The 26302-nt window shown below is 39.7% G+C and overlaps 1 protein-coding gene and 1 pseudogene across 6 annotated transcripts in view; one reads left to right on the top strand and one right to left on the bottom strand.

The window, feature by feature from the left end:
• Window positions 1–11008, top strand: part of LOC144629920 (serine/threonine-protein kinase MRCK alpha-like) — a 44536-nt gene extending 33528 nt beyond the window's left edge. The window contains exons 48-57 of one of the 5 annotated variants that reach the window (XM_078488164.1): window positions 350–428; window positions 904–1060; window positions 1529–1562; window positions 2071–2233; window positions 2353–2485; window positions 3013–3144; window positions 4527–4572; window positions 5141–5213; window positions 9373–9430; window positions 10546–11008. In XM_078488164.1, the coding sequence (XP_078344290.1) occupies window positions 350–428; window positions 904–1060; window positions 1529–1562; window positions 2071–2233; window positions 2353–2485; window positions 3013–3144; window positions 4527–4572; window positions 5141–5213; window positions 9373–9409 (854 nt within the window). In that variant the 3' untranslated portion in view covers window positions 9410–9430; window positions 10546–11008. Of the gene's footprint in view, window positions 1–349; window positions 429–903; window positions 1061–1528; window positions 1563–2070; window positions 2234–2352; window positions 2486–3012; window positions 3145–4526; window positions 4573–5140; window positions 5214–7336; window positions 8125–9372; window positions 9431–10545 lie in introns of those variants that run through there. The other 4 variants (XM_078488167.1, XM_078488165.1, XM_078488166.1 and 1 more) reach the window with 4 other exon arrangements.
• An 8136-nt stretch (window positions 11009–19144) lies between these two features.
• On the bottom strand, window positions 19145–25844 carry LOC144629952 (histone-lysine N-methyltransferase PRDM9-like; annotated as a pseudogene). The gene is made up of 8 exons (XR_013566439.1): window positions 25677–25844; window positions 25347–25450; window positions 23490–23687; window positions 23313–23374; window positions 22242–22464; window positions 21345–21625; window positions 20708–20963; window positions 19145–20210 (listed from the first exon to the last, which is right to left on the bottom strand). The product of XR_013566439.1 is annotated as a histone-lysine N-methyltransferase PRDM9-like (transcript).
• Window positions 25845–26302: the final 458 nt, after the last annotated feature.

Genomic DNA, 26302 nt, shown 5'->3' with positions numbered 1-26302 from the left:
TTCTGCATTCTTTTAATACATGACCGGTGTAAACAGTATTACGAGACAATGTTTGACCTCTCTGCAAGAGATCGTATACGGAATGCACGCTACAATTTTGTTGAACACTTATTCAACAAGAGGTTTCAGCTACCTTTATTTCCGTTAATTTTTAACAAATTTCCTGACTGTTCGGATCCCCTTGTGACGTCATTGCTTCTGCTGCGTGCCGTTTACTTGGCTCATGGGGAGAAGTCTTGTGTGGCGACTCAGCCAACGCTTGTGGAGGAGACTGTGCCAAGGAGAGTGATTCATTTCGTAAGATGTAAATGAATGGTGACATGGTTTTCCTTTTGGTGTTTATTTGCAGAGGAAGAGCTTATCATCCCTGATCCCAACAAAGGAAAGAAAGCTCTCGCTGCCATGTTAAGACTGAAAAGCAAAAGAAGGTTTGTTTTGCTTTTGTCAGTAACATTGCACTGTGAGGCTATATGACCACAATTCTTAGAACTAAGTAAATGAAATTGTACCGATCTATTGCCAAAAAAAAAAAAAAACCAAAGAAAACCCCCAAAAAAAAAAAACGAGAGGCCGCAAAAAGAGGACTGTAGGGATCTAATCCTACAATCCTACAAGTCAAGGAACACACGGACCACCTAGCTACCTACCTACCTACCTACCTACCTACCTACCTACCTACCCACCCACCCACCTACCTACCTACCTACCTACCTACCTACCTAACTACCTACCTACCAAAACAACCACCTACCTACCTACCTACCTACCTACCTACCTACCTACCTACCTACCTACCTACCTACCTACCTACCTACCTACCAAAACAACCACCCACCCACCCTTCTCCCTCACACCCTCCAAATGACTCACTCCTCTTTTGTTTTTCCTCCTTTCTCTCTACAGTAGCTCCTATCGATTCGGGTTCAAAGTTAAAGAGGGTGGCCTGGCGGATATGGACGCTGATATTCGCTCGAAGCTTATCTCGGCCCCAACCAACTTCAACCATATCTCACATATGGGGCCTGGGGATGGATTCCAGATCATAAAAGACTTGCCGATGGTAAGTATGTTAATAAAGAGTCCACAATGTCACAACAGTAACTCACAAAACTACTACACTGTATGAAAATGGGTGTCACAGATTTGAGATCAAAACGGGGTACGTGGCTCAGACGAGGGTCTAGCAGCCGGTTTTTCTCGGGGTTCCTGGTTTCCTCCCTCCACAAAACAAACACTTCTAAGTTCCAATTCGACCTGGATATAGTGAATGAAGAGCCACTCTGTGGATATGCCACTGCAAATTGCTTGTTTTATATTTCTGTTATACTTTGGAAATTTATATATTTGTCTTAAAGCTCAATGCATTTATTTACTAGTGGTAACATCGAGATCCTGTTATTGAAAACATAAAGACTTATGACATATATTGTGGCTTCCTCGCTATTTTGAATAGGTCTAGGATTGGCTCAAACAACTCTCTTTCCCTTCGGGCTTGTGTTATTCATAATTGCATGCTTTATTGTTTTAGGGTCAGCGTGGTGTTGAAGAAGAACCTCCTCCAGGTATGGGCATAGTAAACAGTAATGGGGGGGGGGGGGAGGTAAGTAACAACGCAGTTTTACTTGCAGGGTTGAATCTCCTATCTGCAAACGTGATACTGGTGTTAGAAGATTTTCATATGATGTCTTGCAAAGTGATTCTTGGGTTCACAGCAGAGTCACATTTACCAGACTCCTTTAGAACGTACTTGGAGAAATTGAAATTTGAGGTGTCTGTATCCAAACAAGGAACTATAAAACTCGAAAATACGTTGAATCTGCGTATGAAGGTTATCAGTGCTATTGATCAAATGTAATGCTGTTCTGTGATTCCAAGTGAAGACAAGGAAAACAGTGGAATTTTTTTTATGGTTGTCGCAACAATAGCGCAGTTTTGGTTAGCTCTGAAAATGACGTAAAAATTGAAATTATGAAAAGAAGCAGTTAAGTTTAGTTTATTCTACCTCTCGACAAAATTAAGTCCGATAATTAAATAGCATTCCTCTAATTTTGTCTGTGTTGTTTAATCCAGTGGTACCACGCAACACTTCAGTGGGTCCCAGGTCCAAGCGTGCGGTCACGGCCAATCCCAGTCTCATGCAACGGCCGAACATACCAGCGAAGGGACTGAAACCAGCTGGGCCAGGACAAGGAATGCTAAACGGCCGATCAGTTTCCACGAATGTTGTAAATAGGTATTTGGCTTTCTTTCCTTTTTGTTTGTTTGTTTGTTTGTTTGTATCTATCTGTTTGATTGGTTTGCTTTTTTTACAGTTCTCTTTTTACATTTTTATCTCGTTGATTTTCTCCTCAGTTCCGCTGACGCCTCCCCACCAGTCCCGAGACCTCGGTCATCATCGACGCGGTCAGCAGAAGATGTTTCAAATGACGGCCATGTCACGAATGGCTCTAACCGCCTCTCCGCTGACCTCGATAATTACGCACAGGTGATTCATATGTTATATAAATTTTCAAAGGATGCAAAACATTCAGGGTTGAATATTCTTTCTGTGGTAAAAGTGTAGCTTTTTACGAAGCTTCAAGAGGTTTTAATTTTTCTATTGTCTCTCTGGGGGGAGAAGATCGGTACTCGTGAGTCTTGATTCTTAGACACGTCAGGTAGTCGTTCTTTCGCTTGTCACGCAATCTTCTTACCTATTCGGTGTAGGTCAGGGAAAACGTTACTTGACAAGCCAAAGAATGATTGATTTTCCTACACAAAAAGATTGTCATGAGATTTTTTTTGTAAAGAACTTCAAGTTTCTTATTGGGGAGCTTGTACGTCACGTTTTTCCGCTCAGCTTTTGTGTTGTTGGTTTTTCTGTGCAAACTATTGCTTCCCTTACTCTGGTGCAGTACACGGTCTAATCATCTCAGCAAACACAGCCAAATTCTCCTACTGAGAATATAGAGAATTTATTGAAGCAGTAAGGGAGAATATCGCTGCTGATGTTAGCGCTGTTTTCTTGTCTAGTACATCAATACCATGAGACCAAAAAGTCTAGCAGAAGAGCAGAGACAGTTGGCTTTGGCTCTTGAGTTGAGCAAAAGGCAGGCGGCGGCTGCAGCTGAACTTACAAAAGGCGGCGGCGGCAGAGATTCACGGGTCGGCATTCAATAGTAACTTTCTTTCATCTCATGATTTCACGGAGAAAGCTGAGGCAGCAACCCAAGTCACGGTTTTAAAGATTTTTCGAAGTAACACGAGGATTTTCTGACATAGCCCGAAGATAATCCGAGCATTTCCGATTACAGTCGATGGTTAGTCGAGCTTTTTGTCACGCTCAACTCAGTCGTCTGGTATTGCGTTCCAATGCAACTAACTATTTCAAGCTTTCACCAAGTAACATTTTACAAGTTACGCTGATGCATAAGTGATACTTTTGAATAAATTTTCCGTTCTTATCTTTCACTAGTTCTTAGCTGTTCGTCGATGATCAGTCACACTGGATTCTCGCCTTCCTGAATTTTCAGTTGACCCTTCTCATTGCCTTATTCAGCTACTGATGTAAATGGTCAATATATTTGCAATTCTTTCTTCTGACGGGAATAAATTTCGCTGTCTCATACGGCTTATTCTACTATTTCTGTCGTTTTGTTTGTTAGACTGTCGCTTATAATAATAGTGAGACATTATCCCTTTAAATAGTTATCTCAGGTTTAAATATAAGTTTGCACTGGAAATTTATTTAAGTATTTGTGTGTCTAATGATCTAACCATTTTAACAATTCTTTATTTCTTTTTTTTTTTTGGCTGTTAACGTGTGTAAACATTCTGTCAAATTTCATCTTGTCGTAAACACGTAACCAAGCTAAACGGCTCTGTTTCTAACCAGATAACTGATCTGTTTTCCGTGGCTGTAAAGTTCACGTTGTTTCCGTTAATAACTCGGTTTGTTGTCTCAGCTTGACCATGTTTCTTTTGCACCTTTTTTTTATCAACGGCACTTTTAGCACAAATTAGTTCCACTTGATACCTAATGGCTTGTTGTTCAGCCTATTATGATATTCGCACCCAGCCACTGCACCAAGTCACTGCAGATTACAATAGCGACCTTTAGATTTGACTACTAGTGCGACTTTGGAATTTCGAGAAAAATGTATCCCCCAAACTATAACTATTTTCCTGTTGCTGACTAACAAATATTAAATAAACGTTAGGGATGAGATTGGTGCGATAAGCGATTATAGCGAGCCACAGTGATCCTAATTGATCGTACTCGTACTCAATCTCGTACTTGTAGCCCAATCTAAAGGTCGCTTATATGGTTGTCATTAGTTTTTTTCATTGGCATTACTGGATTTTTATAAGTGGTTATGTCAGCCAGCAACACAAATGCAATGTTCAAGACGACGGCATTAATTGCTTCTAATGGCTTTAAAATGAGACAATATTAGCTCCTAGAAATTGTATCTTTGATGCACAAAGGATTAAAAGTTTCGTGCTAGCGGCGTTTTTACTTACAGACTATTTATCTTGTTTTGTAGGATCTTCTAAATCTTCCTGAAAGTGATTCACCAAGACATTCGACAGGTTTGTGAAGATCGTTTTCTTTATCAGAACTGCCTTAACAATTGAGTTTTTTGTTTAAATGTGATTAATGCTGAGTGGACGCGGATCATAAGCTGTTCAGGTCATCAATTTGTCTCCTTAGAATATCAGTACAAAAAGGAAGCATTAAGTTTAAACATGTTAAACCATTTGATGTTCCAAACGAACACTAAAAGAAACTCAAGGCAAAGATTTAAGTTTAGCCTTTCTGTTACACGTTCTCAATCAGTTTCTCTAACATTCAATGATTGATCAGATCTGAACCTGTGTTCACATTGTATTAATAAAATGACCCATGCATGAAAGCAAAGCAGGTTTCTATCTGGGGTATTTGAGGGGTAGAACCCCCCCCTCTTCCCCCTCCTCCTAGGATCCCCCTTGGAAGATCATGGCATTCGGCCACTCAGGACTCCCCCCCCCCCCAACAATAAACCCCAGATAGAACCTTGCAAAGTCTTAATCGACACCAAATTCTCCCCAAAAGGGTATATGATATATACAAAAGCGGTAAAGAGAGCTTTATAACTGATTTAAAGAGCATTTCCAACAGGTTCAGGTTCAAGCTCAGGCCTGAGCGTATCACCACTGGGAAGTCAAGAGGAAGGTGTGACGTCACCCGACTGGTAGGTACCAGGCTCTTGTTGGTTGTGACGGGAAACTTTTATAACGATTGAAATTTTGCAAACTTCTTATGCGTTTCGTTTCATTTGACCAGTCAGAATCTTTCAAGCCTTGGGGGGCGGATTTTGACGCGGCTATATGCCTTTGGCGGGAAATGTAACGTTTACACGTCAGCTCCATGCCTACACTTCAGAGATTTCTATTGGTCTAATCAAACAGAACCCATTTTAAAGTTGTCAAAAATGTCAACAATATTAATATGAATCTAAAGGATTTGTTGAAAAAAAGTTCCTGAGTTTACTCTGGCAGCTTTTCCGGTACCTCACCTTTCCTGAGTTTTCGTACCAATTCCGGTCCGAAAATATTCTCAGTCTGTATTTACACGAGAAGTGTAATTTCAGCTTAGTTTCAAAATCATTTACCTGCGAAGCGTTTTGATGAAAAAAGCTACTATAATGCGCCCTCTGCTATATTGTGTGGTCGTTCTACATAGGACTAGGAAAATGTCGAGTAGTCTTGATTTTTCAGTCTCCCAAACGTTTTCAACTCGCACACTAGTTTGGCATATCATGAACGCAAAGCCACCAAGCGCGCTACCTTCTCCCGCCAAGATCACCGATGTCACCCTTTCACGTTCTCTTTGCTTAGTTTGTTAGCTACAATAGTCTCCTTTTGCTGCCGTTTTTTGGGGATGTCACGCTCACTTTGGGAGAGCGTTGCGTGACATCCCAATAAACGGCTGCGAAGGAGACTGGTAGCCGAAAAAGGAAGAGTGCGTGAAGTATATAAGAGTAAACAACTGCAGCTGGCTCATGGACATTGTTTTGAGATTGGAATTTTATACCCAAGGACGAAATATACCTTGGAAACTAAAGGATTTATAAGGCCTTTGCGTGCTTTTTTTTTTGGCCAAATATCGAGCCGCCATTCGCCGCAGAAGACTTTTCGGTCAATTTTTTCGACGCTCTGGACCAAGAGGCTATCGTGATTTGGCATCTTTCCTGCGTTTCATTGTTGCGTTGAATCTTGATGTCGTCCCGGACCAGTTGAATGAGGCATTTCATGTTGGTTTACAAGAAGATAAATTATTTTTGTTAGTATCAATTTTTTTGTTGCTGCACTCCATTATGATAAGTGTCTTGCTAAATGAAATTAAAATATATTTTTACAAACGGGAACGTAAGAAGTTAACTGCGAAGTGAAAATGACCATTGTTCCTCTCAATGTTAAAAATATTAAAATAATAAATTTGACCATTTTAAACCTATTGTTTATATGATAAAAGAATTTTTCTAACTCCCTCTGCAGAATCGTTTTACTACTATAATAGGCAGCATAATTTGCTCAAACTTAAAGCTTAAACGCGTGTTAAGAAAGGTTTTTAAACTTATTAGTTCGCGAGCTGTGTGTAATATAAAATGTTTTTCTGAATTTTCTTGTGATGAACTTTCAAGACTGTGCCTGACTTAAACTTCCCTTGAAGAATAAACTTGCATGTTTTTTTTTTTTCTTCTTTAATTTTTGATCTGTAACATTTGCATTAACAAAGTGCTTTAACACCTTTGTGTTTCTTTGCCCTTTTGGTATGATAAGCTTAGTTATTTCAACGTCTACACTTATACCTACGTCTACACCATTCGTTTGACAGAATTAAGAGTAGACGTTGCGGTTTTAACGTTTTTAGGGGATTGAAACGCTAATCCGTGCAAAAAGTTGTAGTCATAAAAGTGTTCTTAACCCAATTAATTTCACTTTTCGTTACTCCTTTGGAATACTTAACATATAGTTTTTATGCCTTAATTTTTTACTAACCCAATTAGTATACTAATGCTATAATGTAATGTTCTTACGTGTACTCACTTTGATATATTCCAGTTGATTTGGTTTTTGCTATTCTTTAACCCCCAACACTAATTAATTCTTTTTCTGCCCTATTTGTTTAACTTTGATACGCATGATTTAAACTTGATTCTCCTGAAAGTTAACGTCGGGAGAATATCGTCAACAACTATTGTGGAATTCTCCGAAAATGACTAAAATAAATGCCTTAAAGCATTTGGGAGAATTTTGATCTTGAATTAAGTTCAAAGGTTAAACAGTTATTTTTTTCTGATTTTCCCCACAGAATGAAGAAAGCTGTGTCAGTTGTCGAAGGCTTCAGTTGCTGAATTAATGATTAACAAACTGATGAATTTTTACTTAAAAAAATACTTTTCTACTCTGCCAAAAGGCTAATTGAAGAATTTACGCTTAAAAACCTTAAATGACTTGTTATTAAATGGAAAAACTTAAAAGTTAATATACTATTTTACTTTAAATAAAGGCAACTCAACTTCATGCCGTTATTTAGGCCGTCGCGCAATGTTTCTAGGTCGTGACGCGTTGCGTGACACCCTTACAACGGTTGTAAAGGAGACTAATTATAGGCAAGCGCGAAAAGAAAGCTATAGTTTTTGACGGTTGTTAAACAAAGAAGACGGATAAAGATGTAATGTTTTGAATCTAGGAAATAATGTTCTAAAATAATTTTGTTTTGAATCTAGAAAATAATGTTCTATATTTCATATCGCTTGTTATAGGTGTTACAAATTTTCATATTAATTATTTTGTCCAAAGACAATTTTGGGTTGTTGTATATCAGTTTTTTTACGGTGAAAGTGCGTTGTGGTGTGTATATCGTCAGATTTAAAAGGATTGTTTCTTTTTCCTATTGTCGGGTTAGTTCAATTTTCATGCCAAGTTTTGGCGGGAATAGGGCGCCGTGCTCCAACCACGTGACTGTGGCTGGCTGGCTTCTCATTGGCTGATACGTAAATGTTACGAAATCGGAGATTCGTTGAATTGTAAAAAACAACTAAATAATAAAGTGTTTACAATAACTAAGGTGGTCATTAAAATTTGTGGTATTTTCGACGTTTTTCTCTTGTCATTCCCAACGCCTTTGGCCCAATCTCTTAAAGGGAGTGTGTCACGGATTTAAGCCAAATTTGGGCATGGGAAATGGCCATCAAATTCGGTGAAATATAAAAAATAACCTCTTAAAACAGTGAAGTAGCATTTCAATAACACAGCAAAAACAAAGGAAGGTACGGATGGCCAAAAGTGGTAAAATAAACTTAACTCAGCCGTGACGCAGTCCCTTTAATTAAACGCCTGTTTTCTCTCCCTTCATGTTGCCGTTTTCTCCATACTCTAGATGTTATGGAAAGGAAAGTAATGTAATAAAAATTTCCTTTAAAAACGGTCTTTCACAAGACTATTTTACGGCAGCTAAGGCCGTAACCTCAATGTAAATACCGAACTTGAAAATTCAAAAGCAAATATTGCACACGCAAGTAAGATTCTCGTAATCCTGCCACTCGCTGCAGACGTGGAGGAATAAGGCAACATTATATTTTTTCGTTTCATTTTCTGAGTCTTGGAGCCTTGTTTTAAGTAAAATCAAAAGTGGTATATTCCAGATTTAGGTTTGTGAAAACTAAAATTCTTTGAAAACCTTAGTTGTTCTAGCCTTATTATTTTTTAAAATAAAAGTTGATTGGTCTGGAGGTACAGTGTTGGTTATTTGCGAATAAAAGCAGTTGCCTCATTTTACCATTCGTAACAGTCAAATGCCAGAAAGGCTTACACGAATAACATCGCGGATAGTTTTATTTTTAACTGCTTTTCCTTAGATAACTTGTACTTTTTCTATCGGTAAAAGGATTTAAAAAAAAAAATAAAATACAAGTCACGCTATACTGAGTTCGAATTTTACTAGTAACGACAACAACAAATTTTGCCTTTATAATGTAATATTCCGGTTATGAGCCCCCAAGGTATAGGCCCATCTACCTGCAAACAAAATATTAATCCGTTGTAGCCCCCCCCCCCCCCCCCCACGGTTATATGCCCCCTTCGCTGGGCCGTGGCTCGTTTCGAAACAGTTTTTTTTTTTATTCGGTATATAAGTTCCCCCCCCCTTCCCCCCTTCACCCAAAACCCTTACGAATTGTATAAGCCCAGAGCTTATAACCGGAATTTTATGGTAATAACCTAACCATCACAAGGGAGCGAGTTGATGAGACCTGTTTTTCTTTATCAAACCTGTACGTTCCTAGCGGACCTACCTTTATACCTTTCCCGTCCGACATCGCTTCAGTGATACTAACACCCTTGTAGTGTCCAATTGAATTTTTCAGATACGACGAGATTCTGATGGAACTGCTAAGCAGTACAGGTAATTTGCGATTCACTTTCATCGCTTTTTGATTTGTCTTTCGAGCCAACCTGATCCAAATTCTCGATGCCGTTGGAGTAGAAGGATTTGAACACTTCTTACCGGAAGTAACGTGACTTGAGCTCGTCTATTTCGGCAACAGTACTGCTTTCCTAGTGTTGATACTATTGGGCTTCCGTAGGTACATTGATTTCGTGAAATTGTAAAGTTGAACCCGTGCAGAAACAATGCCAAATTAGTAAGCAAACTAACGTTTGGGGTACTGAATCTGTTGGAGAGTAAAGAAGTGGCTATGGTTCAAACTCCAAAATAAAGTAAAAACCCGCTAGTAAGAACCCGCATTTTCCCAAGTTAGCCTAAACAGGTTCTTGCATAATGGTAATTAGCTCAAATTTAGGCTATTTAGGTTCTTAATATAGGTTCTTATTTTCTGAAGAAGTATAGTTTTCAGTGGAATACAGTCTTTTCCTTTAACGGTATTTTCATTTTGTGATTGTATCAATGATATTTTATGATTTTCAACATGGCATTTACACCACTGGAGTGATAAGGCTCCTAGGTGTCTCCAAAGAGGATCCAGAATGTCGACTTATCTTATTTCCCCAAAAGTAAACATTTTCAATCGATTTTAGAAAATAAGAACCTATTTTCCATTTTTGGCTAAAGAGTTTCTTATAAAGAGGGTGTCTAACTGGTAAATTTTAGCCTAACAGGTTCTTTAAAACTAGTTTCTTACTCGCGTGTTTTTTTACTATAATTATACATTATCTTACATTTTCCGAACGCCTTCCTTGATTTGCTGCCAGAGCGTACCAAAAAGAAACAATTAGGTGTTAACGCTGTAACCGAAATTGGTCTGAAGCTTGGGCAATGTGTGAAAGCTCACTAAATGGATAATACATAAGTTTTCTTGTGGTGGAAACACGGGCCCAGTCCAGTTTTATTCTTTGAATAATTTAAATGAACAGTAAAGCAGTGCAATTCGACAACCTCGTTCCCGGGTCTCTTCCCGCCCCCAGAGCGAGAGGGGCCGAGAGACCCTGGGAACGAGGTTGTACAATTGAACTTGCTATGTCAAATCTAACTGTTATTTTATTTTTATTTTTTCCCCGCAGGATGCAGTACTTTAAACGTGTTTTAAGTCATTATTAATACCCGCCACGGTTTGTGGTCTTCAAATTGGTTTGGAGAAGATTTAAATTGATGATTAAGTGACTTCGCGTCGCGCACAACACGGAGTGTGCGCACCAGCTTGCATGGTCTGGAACCATGGCAGCACGTGATAATCATGCAGTTATCACATGTAATTAACCGGCAGGGCTGGTTTATAAGCTTGATTGCAAACTTATCCTTATATGGAAATGTTAGGATTCCTGTAAAATGCAGGCAACCGTTCAGTTATTCGTAAAATAAGTAGACTTGAAAAAGTGCTGGTAGAATTTTGTAGAAGGAAACTGAACGAGCAAGGATGAGATTTGTTGAAAGCCTTTTTATATAATAATTAATCTGGGAGTTGTAAATGTTTTAACAGTAAACTCATTTGGGTCAAGCCATCCCTTAGCGCTTAGTTAACCAAAACCGCTGGTTGAAAAAATGAATCTGTACAGTCAGTCGGAATTAAAACATGGACTGTTTAGAACCCAATAGAGATTAAGGGGGCTCCCATTTGTCATAGCTGGCCGGCCGGACCGGTGTATTTGAGAACAGAATTACGTTGTTATGTCAAATCAGTCAATACATAAATATTATACATTGTCGTTGTGAAAAAGACCCATTTCACATTCAAAACCACCGGACCAGCCGGCCGTTCTGACTATGGAAAGCGCGCTAAGCTGTCAGATTCTTCTCGTGTTTTTGTTCAGGTAACCCGGAACAAGATTATTGATTCTTTACTTCTTTCATTTGGAATTAAGTAAGTAGGTCACTGAAACTAAGGACCTGATCGTTAACTTCTCAGTTTCTCACAAGTAGGCAGACTGTCTCATATAGTTCACTGGCTTAAGGTGTTAGTGGAATCACCATAATACATGTATATCAGGTTAAACCTTGATGTCTGAGAAAGATGCGTAATTGTATGAGCAAAATGAGCTTATCATAAACCCTTAATAGTTACTGTGTCAAGATCTTTCGAATTCAGAGTTTTAGAAAGAAAGAGTTTTGCGTAGTCTACCAATTCTTTCAGTTCCTCGTGATTCATAGCCAGTTTGGCTTTCAGTACGGCCTACAATTGTAAATTAACTTAAAACTTAAGAATTGGCCTCTACTTGCTTAAAGTAATTTTAACTGTAATTCAAAGGGGAAGCACATTATAATAAAAGTATCCCTTAGACAGAAATGTCGAGAAATGTAGTCTTTGAAAAATTGTTGTGTAGAAATAGAAATGTTATTGTTCTTTTAGGTTAGTTTTTAATACTTATGATCGCTAGCAATCGCTGGATTTTTTGCTTGTTTGTCTGTTTGCATCAAATTTGTTAACAGTTACTTCTCATTTTCTGAATGCGATTGTTATTGTAAATTGTAAATGTATGATTATAATTGTTTTGCATTTAGCTTCGAGAAAGCTTATTTCTAGACTTTCTAGGCATTCCACTCAAACAGCCAAAACAAATATTACATGGTTCTGGCGGAGGCAGACCAGTTAGTTATTTACAATGCGGGACTGAGTTCACTTGTGTCAAGTTTTCAAAATCTCCGCTATCTTGCGCGGTTGCTAACGATCATCCTTTATTCAAAGAGAGTAAAGAAATGTATTGTGTATTCAGTGTTCGCATTATGACTACAAATGATATTTTGAGTAGTAATACGTTCTGTAATATGTTGTTGCCAGGCCGTATAATTGTATTCAAATTCAAATTCAAGGTTTTATCTATTTTATGTACATTAGTAGATTGATTATAGCCTTTTTGACAGCATTTTAAATAATGAACACATGGCCATGTGCAAAAGTAGCAGATTAAATTCAACCTTTTGCAGTGGAAAATTGCAGTGGTTTTTGTTCGAGGTTGGGTGAATGGTTAATTAACCTGTCCAAAACGTTGAATGAGATCGCCAAATACATGAATCTGTACTCTACAAGATTACGTATTTCCTTGTATAAAAAACAACTACTACTACCAGTCAACTTTACTGTTTGGAGTCGTCGTTTGTCCCGGGTTACCTTATTATAGGAAATTAACGCTTGTTTTAATAAAGGTATTTGAAATTAACGCGACTTAAATTAACGCGAATTGAAGGAAAAATTACTTCTCAACGAAGGAAATCAGCGCGAAGGAGGTGTTGACATTTCAAAATGAAGGCAATTAACGCGAAGTACACAACAGTAACAAGTTTATTTCACACTTGTAGACGTAAAATGTTAACCGCAAACAATGTTCATGGTACTTTCCGGGAAACGTGTGTTCTTCACAGTATCAGTGACACGCAGATTTCCGCCCTGATAAAATAAGACTTTTTCCTAGGAGTCAAGAACGACTGGACTGTATCGAGAAATTGAGGCCAAAATAATGGAAATTAAGGTCATGGAAATTAACGCTCCACTTAATTAACGGCGCAGAAATAAACGTTAACAAAAATTAACGCGAATATTTGAAATTCGCGTTAATTTTATTAAGCGTTAATTTCCTATATTAATGAGGTAGTCTAGGTATTTCAAAGATGATATAATACTCCTTGCAAAGTTAGAGACGGGTTTCGTGACAGTTGTACCTTGTGTAAAAAGACTTGTTGTGTGAGGGTCCTGAAGGGGTAAAATGGGAGCTGGGATTTGCCTCTTTTTGGGCTGGGAAAATGGGATTCGTGCACTGGGACTGGGATTTTACCACTGGGAATGGGAAAAAACACTTTGGAAAATGAGAATGGGATTTCACTTCTTTGTGAAAATAGCGTAAAAAAACAGGTGTGCACGGACTCCCCATGTGCCTTGTGGTTGCCGGCGTCGCATTAGCGCCTTCAAATTATATTTTTCCTCTCTCAAGCATGTATTTAAAGGATTTACCTTTTTTAAAAAAAGAGTTGATCGGAGGGTTTTTTTTAAAATTTGTTTTCAGCAAAGGCAGGAGCCCATGTCATGGGCTCCAGGCAAAGGTTAATTTTGTATAAGGCTCCAATGCTCTCATTTAATTCAACAAAATTGTCAGCTCAGACATGTCAAGGTCGTAGTTTTCGTCACTGGCACAATCATTGTCTTTGGTGGTGCGATGTTGTGATAATCTTCCATAACCGGCGGAGCAGGGGGGCAGGGGAGCTGTAGCCCCCCGAAACGAAAATTTGGCGGGGGCGCGCAGCCCCCCCCCCCACATTTTGGTGTGGAAAATATCGCAAGTACAGCGTAAAATTGGTTTGTCAAGCTATTCCGTCTCGTGAGTGAGTTTAAACATCTTCGAAACTTCCTTCGACGTCTTTGGAAAACTTCATTTACCTTCATAAAAGTTCGAAAATGATTGGAAACGTTCGTATGGCCTTCGAACAACAATCGGAGAATCTTCGGAAATCTGCGGTGTAGAAAAAGCTCAAAAAACAAAAGGTTGATAGAACGAAGAAAAGTTGCTCCAATATTAAAACCTGCCGAGTATTTTTGGGACAGTCTCAGCCCCCCCCTCCCACCCACATTCCAAAACGCTCCGCTCCACCGCCTCTGTCGTCGACACCACTGTTTAGAGGTTTTGTGCCTGCAGAGAGTCGTGAACGACAAATATTTCTGCAACTTTTTACAGTGGCTGCAACAGTACTGGTGGTTTCGACTCTTCGCAATTCTCTTCAGCTGTTGAGGTAGAGATGTGTTTTCAATTCTGTTCCTGGCAGTAGAATGTTTTGTGACCTTTTTATACATAGACCGTTAGGGTTGAGGATCGAATGTGCATCCTTTAAAAACATACACCGGCGACCACAAGGCACATGGGGAGTCCGTGCGGACCTGTCTTTTTTTGTTTGTTTATGAACTGGGATTTCGATCAAAATTAGCCTGGGAACTGGGATTTGAAGCCTGGGAACTGGGATTTGGACCAAAATTGGGCTGGGAACTGGGATTTAGAACCCCCCTTCAGGACCCTCTTGTGTAGCAGCTCTCGTGTCGTAAGCGTGCAGTTCTTCTGGTTCTCTAGTGTAGCAGTTGCTATGGTTGTCATTGTTTTGAGAGGATCTGTTATACTCTGGCGGCCTGAGCCATTTTTGAGTGGCGGTCTGCGGGAAAATTCGTTTTAAACTGGCGGTCTACGGTCAAAAAATATTTACGCGGTCTCGGAAAATCATAACTTTTCCTGGTGGTTTTCGGCTTTTGCGTGTTTTTTAGGGTACTCACTACTAGGGAACTCAAACTTGGGATCCTTTCCAAGTTATACAGTCAACTCTCGCCTTGCGGACACCCTGATGTTACGGTAGGCATTTCCCGAAAATAATGGTAAAACTAGCATTTTATGCTCCTAGCAGTGCTCGTTTTTGGCCCAAAAAATGCTCAAATTATGCTCATTTTTCAAAAATATGCTCTTTTGGTTTGAAAAATACTATTTAAAGGAAATACAAAATAGACAAAACGGAAGTCACTAGGGAGCTCACCAGGAAACTCAAAAAGGAATTCACTACTAGGGAACTCATTACTAGGGTACTCACTAGGGAACTCGCTACTTGGGAACTTACTAAGGAACTCGCTACTTGGGAACTCACTTCTAGGGAACTCACTAAGGAACTAACTACTTGGGAACTCACTAAGGAACTCACTACTAGGGAACTCACTTCTAGGGAACTCACTACTAGGGTACTCACTTCTTGGGAACTCACTACTAGGGAACGCACTACTAGGGAACTCACTTCTAGGGAACTCATTACTAGGGAACTCACTTCTAGGGAACTCACTAAGGAACTCACTACTAGGGAACTCACTACTAGGGAACTCACTTTTAGGGAACTCACTACTAGGGAACTCACTTCTAGGGAACTCACTAAGGAACTCACTACTAGGGAACTCACTACTAGGGAACTCACTTCTAGGGAACTCACTAAGGAACTCACTACTAGGGAACTCACTACTAGGGAACTCACTTCTAGGGAACTCACTACTAGGGAACTGACTACTAAAGAACTCACTACTATGGAACTCACTACTAAGGAACTCACTACTATGGAACTCACTACAAAGGAACTCACTACTAGGGAACTCGCTACTAGGGAACTGGCTACTAGGGAACTCACTACTATGGAACTCACTACTAGGGAACTCACTACTAAGGACCTCACTACTAGGGAACTCACTACTAGGGAACTCACTACTAAGGAACTCACTACTATGGAACTCACTACTAAGGAACTCACTACTATGGAACTCACTACTAGGGAACTCACTACTTGTGAACTCACTACTAGGGAACTCACTACTAGGGAACTCACTACTATGGAACTCACTACTATGGAACTCACTACTAGGGAACTCACTACTAAGGACCTCACTACTAGGGAACTCACTACTAGGGAACTCACTACTAAGGAACTCACTACTAAGGAACTCACTACTATGGAACTCACTACTAAGGAACTCACTACTAGGGAACTCACTACTATGGAACTCACTACTAAGGAACTCACTACTAGGGAACTCACTACTTGGGAACTCACTACTAGGGAACTCACTACTATGGAACTCACTACTATGGAACTCACTACTATGGAACTCACTACTAGGGAACTCACTACTATGGAACTCACTACTAAGGAACTCACTACTAGGGAACTCACTACTTGGGAACTCACTACTATGGAACTCACTACTAAGGAACTCACTACTAGGGAACTCACTACTAAGGAACTCACTACTATGGAACTCACTACAAAGGAACTCACTACTAGGGAACTCACTACTATGGAACTCACTACAAAGGAACTCACTACTAGGGAACTCACTACTAAGGAACTCACTACTAGGGAACTCACTACTATGGAACTCACTACTATGGAACTCACTACTAAGGAACTCACTACTAGGGAACTCACTACTAGGGAACTCACTACTATGGAACTCACTACAAAGGAACTCACTACTAGGGAACTCACTACTAAGGAACTCACTACTAGGGAACTCACTACTAGGGAACTCACTACTAGCGAACTCGCTAAGGAAAGGCAGAGCAGGGCGAAGATTAAATCGGCGAGCGAAGCGAGCTCAGGCCACGCTCGGCTCGTTTTCGCCGCCGTTTTGTTTTTCGCCGCCGTTTGGTGGTCAAACTTGACGTCTTACGTTCGTAAAAAGAAGAAAGCGCCCCGATTAACTTAACGAGGCGTGTTCATTCTTGTCAAAAAAATATGAAAAAATGAAAGTAAAGATAGTGTTTCTTAGACAACAATAAATTGTCGAGGAAATAATGGACAGAAACCCTCAGATACTGTGTTCAGCCCTGTTTGGGAGGCCAATTAGAACCAAGCTACCAAACCCTGTCGTCGCAACAAGTGGTGAGAGTCATGACCCTGTAACCATGCGTGAGAGAGATGCTCAACAGAAACTTACAATCAAGAGCCGTGCTGAGTCAAGAAGAACCATCAAAGATTGTGACATTCAGGTTGGAGACACAGTCCTAGTGAAACAACCTAAACGACATAAGCTGTCAACGCCATACCACCCAACCCCATTGACGGTCACTAAGAAGCATCACAGTATGCTAACCGCGGAAAGTGTCGACCGAAAGGTTACACGTAATTCATCTTTCTTCAAGAAGCTTCTGGCTGATGACCCGACGTTCAGAGCCAGTCAAGCGTTTGAGGGAGAGACAGTTGACCTAGACCCTGAGAGCAGCCCTCCTGTCCCTTTTCCAGTCTCGATTCAGGAGTCCACAGACTTACCAGTGGACCCCAGTGGAAGTGCTGAACCTGTGCTTCGAAGGTCTACACGTGTGTCCATACCCCCAAGGAGACTCATCCAAGAAATTTGATTAAGGATGATTAACCGATGTTAAACATTTGAACATTTATTTGATGAATGCTCTGTTCGTGACTGTTTTTAAATAACTGGAGAAGTGATTTACAGACATTGTTTGTGATTTATGAACTTTCAATCTTTTGGAACATTTAGTGATTGAACTTTTAGATTGAGAACTTTGCACAGGACTACATTACCCCCTGTTCAAGCTTGTTTGCATAGTCTACGCCACCATAGTTCTGTTACATAGTGTTTATTGTTGTTGTTTCTTATTTCACATTGTTTTACTTTGATTGTGTGATTCTCAACTGAAGGAAAGGAGAAATGTAATGTTTAGCGTTACATTGTTGCGTGACACGCCTACACGCCTAGCCTCATGTAACAAAGCATGCCGGGATTAAAAAGTAATTTTACATGTGCTTTCAATATGGCCGGTGTGTTGACTGTAGTTTGACTGTGTGTTAGCTTGTGTGATTAACACCCGTGTTCTGAACATTACACTTTGTTGGTCTTTATACTGAACTGCTTGGTGAAGGATAATCTGAATCATAAGCCGAGTGCTCGGCTGAATATTAAACACAACTGGAAATGGATCCAGTGGTTGCCGAAGCACTGAGAGTGAAGCATTCCGGACTGAACGTTAAAACTGCTTCGACTGAGATATTGCAATGGGCACATAAAAGTACACTGCACGCGCACTGAGAGATATAATAATAGGATAGAGCGGTTTTCATTTGAGTGTCGAAAGTAAATTGCGTTTACTTTGTTTTTGCATTACTACGCTTAGCGATTGGCTTAAAAATCTCGCGCCACTTTCTCAGCCAATCAGAACTAAAACCAAAACCAATCCTGACTTGCTCGCGCACGTTTCCCCACGCTTCGTGCCAGCTACATGTATTTGCTCCGAGTTTTGATTGGTTCACTGGATTGACTGTGTCCTTTGTGATTGGCCAGAGTAATTACTTTGGTTTTGGTTTTACGACACTCAGTTGAAAACTGCTCTATATCAGAAATACAAGGTTTCTGAATATCCCGTAAATGTATCGATTTGGGTCTGTTAGTACTGATCAGTACTGCCCTATCGTCAAGTGATATGCTGCGTTCCAAACTCGGGAAATGAGGCTTTTGTCACGTAGGCGGCTCTTTGAACGACCCGGTCACATGGTACAAAATCAGCCATGCTGGGAGGCAAGTTACACAGTGGGACATCCCCTGAACATCCAAAACAAATGAAACTGAAGCTTGACTGGTGTGAATGGTTTTGTTCTGAATGTCCCACCACGTGACTTGCGTCCCAGCATGGCTGATTTTGTACCGTGTGACCGGGTCGTGCAAAGGATTGTATAATGTGGCGAGACCAACGCCCGACAAAAAATCCTTTTTTGTGGTAGTACTTTCGGACCTTTCGCAGCGAGTACTCGATTTTAATTAGTGCAGAGTTATATGGCTCGCAGTTGACGTTTACTGTTGGGTCCTGTTGTTATCGGGGGTTATTTCGTTATAACCTCGATTAAAAACATTTTAAATCAGAAATTCGTACTCGTCATTCCATGAAGTCCGCCTGTTATACTAACTATCGTAAACGTAACATATACCAGTAACTTGCACCCGCCTGTCAATGTAACATTTTTGCTTTTCACTCCAGACTGAACACTGTCCGAGAGGACAAAAGAAAGAAATATTGCAACAATGTCGGTCATTTTGTGAAAGTTTGCCACCTGCTTCTAACCTGCGACCAGGCGTTCATTTCTTCTAGGAATATACTCGTCACAACCTGTCATGTGGGTAACAGCAAAAACTAAGCAAACTTCGTAAACCAAATTGAAAACTGGACAAAATTTAAATAAAAATTTTATTATTCTAATGTACATTTCGTACTAATAAAATTGCCATTAAACATCTGACTCTAAAATTCCGTTTTAGGATGATGCAACTTAGCACGGTAAGAGCGTACACTAGAATGGTTCATCCACTACGTGAGAGCGGAGGGGCTTGATAAAATGACTACGCTGGGTGAACGCCTTGTTACATTGTGCTCATTAATGTTGCTTTTCACCTGTGTGAGTACGGAGGTGCGTGGTCAGATGACTAGACGTGTTAAACGCCTTGTTACATCGTGTACACCGATATGGCTTTTCACCTGTGTGAGTACGGAGGTGCCTGGTCAGATGACTAGACGTGTTAAACGCCTTGTTACATTGTGTACACTGATATGGCTTTTCACCTGTGTGAGTACGGAGGTGCGTGGTCAGATCACCAGACTGGTTAAACGCCTTGTTACATCGTGTACACTGATATGGCTTTTCACCTGTGTGAGTACGGAGGTGCGTGGTCAGATTACTAGAGTCGTTAAACGCCTTGGTACATTGTGTACACTGATATGGCTTTTCACCTGTGTGAGTACGGAGGTGCGTGGTCAGAACACCAGACCGATTAAACGCCTTGTTACATTGTGTACACTTATATGGCTTTTCACCTGTGTGAGTACGGAGGTGCCTGGTCAGATTACTAGACTGGTTAAACGCCTTGTTACATTGTGAACACTGATATGGCTTTTCACCTGTGTGAGTACGGAGGTGCTTGGTCAGATCACTACAATGAACGAACGCTTTGCCACATTGCATTCACCAGTACGGAGGTGCTTGGTCAGATCCAAACACTGGCTAAATGTCTTGCCACATCGTGTACACTGGTATTGCTTTTCAACAGCATGAACCTGACGTATGTGGCTGTTAAGACTATTCACGGATTTGAATTTTTCGCTGCATTTCTCACATTCCCAAGTGTTCTTAAATGTCCTAGACGAACAGTGTTTCTTGTGTCTTTGTAGAAAGTTTATCGAGGTGTACATCCTTTGACAACTCTCACATGTGTAAGCATTGCCTAAGAAGAAAAGAAGACTTGTAAAGTTTTTAGCTAAGCGTAAGTTAAAATGAAATTATCGCTAACAATATGTACCCCCCCCCCTCCTGTTTTTCATTTTAAAGAGATTCCTATCAAAATCTCAATTATATCACCTTTGCTTTTATCCACCAAATTCCAAATACGTTGTTTGGCCATTATTTCCGAGTAACTATTATTTAGCGAAACACGTGAATCAGGCCAGAAAACCCCGGACCACGAAAAACAATTTATACGGTTTTGCCGAAAACGGCTTTAACTTCGGCAAATGATGCTAATGAAAACATTTTTCAATTAACTTTCTGCCGTCGCTGTCACAGGTTATCATATACGAGGTCTACGTCTCTACGAGCGATGATCCAAGATGGCTCAAAATCGAAACTTAATTTTCCTCCTTCTCTCCTTTGCGTTTCAGGACTGGCAAAACATTAATTTTGGATGTGAACAACTGCCTAAAACATTCAACATTGTTAATTTACCTTTTCTTTTGTTTTCAACATTATTGTCAAGGAGGGATATTCCTAAATCTTTGGCGTAACTCTCTCCATACCACACCAGCAGTTCTTTCCCTGGATTTACTGGCTTGTAAGTGCGGTAGTAAATCTCGCCTCGAAACTGATAAGCTACCAAGTTCTGCTCGTCCTCGCAGCGAGAACAATTTACAAACCGCATCCAGTTACTATGACTTTCATCTCGACCGTCCAAGAAATGACTGAACTTGCCATCTTTTACAATCTACAAAAGTAAAATGGGATACACGTTTTGATAGCAAATAAGCATCCTCAAATCCATCATTTTCTTATTTATTTTTAAAATGTTCTGATGCTTTATGGCCAAGCAAACAAAGATTGATGTTATTGTTGCTGGCTTTAAATTTTTAATTTAATACATATGATGTTTTTCTTGCAACACCTCTGTCGAAGACAAGCCCTAAACCTTTGCGAGTTTATATGCGCCAGTCGGATATACCTGAGGATATTTTCTTGGGTTTTCTTTTACGTCGCCCGTCTAGAAAAGCACGATGGACGAATACGAATAAGATCATAGCGACAGATCAAAATGCTCTTTGAAAATTCCGTTACATTGGGAATGTTGTAAATTTTTATTTTACACTACCTCCCACATATAACTTGTATTTGTTTCATCTGTGATGTGCTCCCATCCTGTCTTTTTTCCTTTATAAGGACCAAATCGTACTCCCTTTGGAATCTCAGACGTACTGAAAACGCCTAAACCAGCTCCAGGAATGGATGACTGGCTAATTTTAAGGGCTGATGGTAGAGAGGCCACTGCAGATGAAAAGTTGGAATTTCCCTTCTCAGCTCTGTCGTTTATAATTTGCAAAGGGCCATGCACTGGACAATCGCCATAATGGAGATCTTGACACTCTTCACAAACTAGATGGTGTAGTAAAATAATAACAACGTAAACCAATAATCATCAAAACCAAAATTATTTTGCAAGGCAAAGGGGAAAAATAGTGTTTTTGTAATGGTCGATCAAAGTAGGACTGAGAAGGTTCTTCCACCCTGATCATGGAAGCCGGAACGTTTCGTGCTCGTTGTCTTTCTTTCAATTTGTGCTTGTTTCAATTTTTGAGCTATTGAATGTTTTACTACATGGAATTTGGCATGAAAACCTCATGATATTGATGATAATGTCACAACTGCAGTGACATACGCGGAACTTGGCTTGACTCGGCCAGCGTAATCAAAAGATGTACTTTGCAAGATGTCGGACAAGCCTTCTTATGTTTTTTTTTTTCAAACATCGCAAGTAACACGATGCCCATTTATGATCACAGAATCATCCATACGTAACAAATATCCCTCCGCGATATATACATTGTTTGTCAAGATTCGTCACAAGGCTTGTGAAGGGCTGAAAAATATTTTTCATTGAAAATTATTTAAATAAAGTTAATAAAATTAAAATTTGTTAAATAATAAAATAATACACATCTCAAAAGCCCAGTAAGATAAAGAAAGAACAATGGGGGATTATTCTACTCACAAATGTAGTGATCGTCATCTGGAACTTCGGGTTCACAGTACGAATGCTTTATTCCACGAGTTGCATAATGAGTACGTTTCTCGGGTAGTTGCTCATTCACACTTTTCACCCGTTTCCTTTGCTTTTCGGAAACAGCTACATTTTCTTCTGGTATAAAATCAATTTTTTCACCCCATCGACCAAGGTCATCAAATGCGCTTGAGTCATTCTCTTCATTCTCCACCTGCAAGTATCGTAGAGGAAAAGTAGACATTAAGTGCATTTGCCGTGTCTTTGAATAGTCATTTGCACTGATACTGCCTGGTGAACAACCAACATAACTAGGTACCTGAGATACGGTATTGTTTACATATTCTCCGCGAATGGTTTACTATAAAGCTTTTGGCATACTTGACACAAGGCCGTGAGCAGCGGGGTGCGATGGGTGCATCCGCACCCACCCACGGGCCACAAAGGTCCGCCTAATCGGGGAGTGAAGGTTAAAATGACTCTCGCGAGGAGAATACCCCCGCAACCCCCGAGACGCTCACGCCTCTGGCGCTCGCACCCACCCATACAAGATCCTGCTTCGGCCCTATAAACCTTTCTTGTACATGAAACCACAGGCGGCCCAGGCTCTCTCGGTAATTATTTTTTAATTATTTGCAACGGTCGTTGTCGGTTCGACTCAAGCGATCGAAAAATATGATCCATAAATGGACGATTGGATCTTTCGTTCCTAAATACAATAAACTGTAAGCCATATAAATAAAGATCACTACCTATTGTTGTTTGTCTGTTTTGTGTGATTTTGAGGGGTTTTGGGACGTTTATTCCTCACTCCGCTGCGCCCCCTACTAATACCAAAGAAAAAATAGGGGGCGTCAGCGGCAGTGGATAACGTCCCAAACCCTCAAAATCACACAAAACAGACAAAAAAATAGGTAAGTGAATTTATAAGGCTTACAGTTTATGTAAGAGGATTATCCATTTATGGATCATATTTTTCGTCGCTTGAGTCGCCGAGGTTGCAAATATAAAAATAATACCGAGAGACCTGGGCCCTGTGATGAAACAAGGATTTTTTTTTACCACTTTTCTAGGCTCTCTTCTGTCTTTCAGGACAGGAACGATCTGCGGCTTCGGTCTAAAGTCTGTAAGAAATGACAACAATAATTTAAAACTTCACAAAAATGTGTTCCATTATTTGAAATTTTACATCGCCTTTCTGTTAGCATATCTTTAAGAAAAAGAAAAACACTTAACTACCTGGAATGAATGTTTTTATCATCTTCTTTCGTCTTCGAACTTCTTCTGATCCTGGAACCCAATCTTCATCACTATCGTCGCTACTTTCACTTGAACTTTCGCCATCTTGAGTCTGAACAGATGATGTTTTACGTTTCTTAGCAGGTGTTTTACGGGGACGACTTGGGAGTCCAGCCGGGATGGCAGGAACAGGAAGTCCTATCAGTAAAGATGAGGCAAGGAAAACAGTTGGTCTTTGTCGTTTCGGTTATGGAAGGTTATGGAAGCAAATGCATACTAACCAGTAAAGTAAACTAGCGCACGTTCAGAACTATCCCCAAAGCAGTTTTATTTTTATAAAAGATTTTATATAAGCTTATTCTGCATTGTGTAAAGAATCGTGCGCCAAGCGGCGAAAAAAAAAACACTAAAGAACTAACTATAAACCTATCAAAGCGATTTTATATGTAGTTTGTAATAAACCATCCAAACACCGCTTTTAAAATAAAAGAGACTGTCGGTAGGACGAGTATGAAGATCCAAGAAGTTCTAATTTTCGACCCTGCGAGAAAAGCCTCTTTAAACTTCCCTGCGGCTGGGATTTGGGAAGAAAAATAGTGTATCAGTGGAAACTGGTGGAAAACTTAAAGAAAGGGCTCTGCTCGCACAGTGTATAAAATTCCCAAACATTTCCAACACAGAGGAGAGTACAGTGTGGGGCCCAGTTCTCGGCCACTTTTAACGTAAACTTGTATTTCTTTCCTCAGAAGAACCGCAGGAACTTGAAATTTCGCCCAGAGCTAACTACATTATTCAGCTTTTTGTTGTAAAGCTATCGACCGGTCAATAATTAATTTGCCCGAGCAATAATGAAAATAAAAGCTCCGTTTGTGGACCCAGTTCTCGGCCACCCGGACCCAGTTTTCGGCCACCAAAAAGCTTGTGCGTAATTTTCTGTATAAAAAGGCTCAATTAATTTCCACAGTCATAAAATCACTCTGAAAACTTATTTATGTTATGTCGATCCCAAATTATTTTATGAGACTTTGTTTTACTTTGGAAAAGAAGGTTTTAAACGCGCCTAGTTGCTTGCCTATGTGCAGGGTCTGGCAAACCCGCAGAACATACGTTGTGTGACCAATGCATTTAGATGGTTTATTTTGCAGTGAAAAGGTCTTGAAAGAGTGAGGTGTTGTAGAAATAATAGAAAAGACAAAAGTCAGCTCAAAACTTAGATATTTCATTGAACTTTATTTTTAAAACATTTCTTTCTTTCATTATTGCTGCAGCAGATGAAATTATATTAAAAACAAAAGCACTAAACTGTGATAGCGAGCAGGGTGGCCGAGAACTGGCAAATACGCAAAAGTCGCACGAAAAAATTCGAAGTAAATTAAGACCAAAATATACAGCGGTTCAACAAAAAGTTAACTTAAGTAAAAAGCTGAATTATTCTAAGTTTTATATGCCAAAAATTAGCTCGTTTGGTAGGGGCTCACGGACAAAATACAAATTTAACTACATCCATGAAATTTAAGGAGCCGTAAACAAACAAGTTTTCGAAAAAAAAGCAAATTCACCTACCTTCGCATAAACTCGACGTGTGAGCTTTCTATAGCGAGTTGAAAGATCAAACGCAAGATACTAAGATCACAAGAATCAGTCTATCGTTTGAAGGAAAAAAAATTTTCTTTTAATTCAACTGTGGCGTGAAAAAACGCGTTGAACACAAAGTGGCCGAGAACTGGACCCGGCTGAGAACTGGGCCCCATACTGTACTGTACTTAAAAGTTCTTGCCTTCCTTTTTATATGAAACACGCTACAAGTTAAGTACGATAAAAAACTTTCATTTTATTTCAAAATAGTTCAATACTCACCCAGACTTTTCATGAACTCATGATTCCTCTTGATATTTCTTAGCCGCAAAAGCTCGTACTCTGATAGTGTGCCACTCATTTTAGCGATCTAAAAGTGATCGATGCTTTCTGCATTGTGAACAAAACACATTTTTTAAAGCTTAACTAACAAAGCATGACAACTTGAGAAGAATTCTTTTCTTACAGAAGTTACCATCGAAGAAAATTTAAAACTGAAAACTCTGAGGAATGCTTTCTAGTAGAAAACCATTTTTTCTGAAAGGTTTTTTTTGACATCTCGGTCACTACAAGACCCAGTACAAATCATTTTATGGGTGAAAAATTACCTACCTTTATTTTTCGGCGCTTCAAACTTACAGTGTCCAAAGCCCAGAGGTATTCCAGCAGTCTCCTAATTGAATTCACGATATGTAACACGAACAACTCACAATTTGAGCGATATTTTACAGAAAAAACGTTCATAAAAACGCAGAGCTGAAAATTCTCCAAATTCAACCTGAAAAAAAAGTTTTGCTCCCAGAACGTCATCAGCTACAAAGCATTTGATTGGTCAGAGTCTGACGGGAAGAGGAAAAACGCGCGAAAATAAAACGCGGGTTGCGCATGTGACATTTTTTTTCTTTCTAGGGCAGGGTAGGATGAAGGGATGTGACATCGGACCATCTCATTTGTTCTCTTTATCCGATTTTGTTCATGTAGATAAGCTCTTGGAAAGTCGACTTTGCATGCAAGAAAAATGATAGAAATAGAAAATATCTTTTTAGGAACTTCTTTTGAGCGGATAGGCTGTATGTCGCCTTGCGTTACCCCCCCCCCCCAAAAAAAAATAAATAAATAAATAAATAAAAAAAAAATGGACTGCAAATTTAAAAGGTCACAATAAACATAGAAAAATTTTGTCATGGCATTGGAGAAAGGTTGAGTCAGGTTCGATTAATGTCAATTTTTTTCGGTCA

Source organism: Oculina patagonica, chromosome 11 (assembly GCF_052425735.1).
Source record: "Oculina patagonica isolate OP01 chromosome 11, crgOcupat, whole genome shotgun sequence".
NCBI lineage: Eukaryota > Metazoa > Cnidaria > Anthozoa > Scleractinia > Oculinidae > Oculina > Oculina patagonica.
Note: the sequence above shows the minus strand (reverse complement) of the source record. Positions and strands in the feature narration are given on the sequence as shown.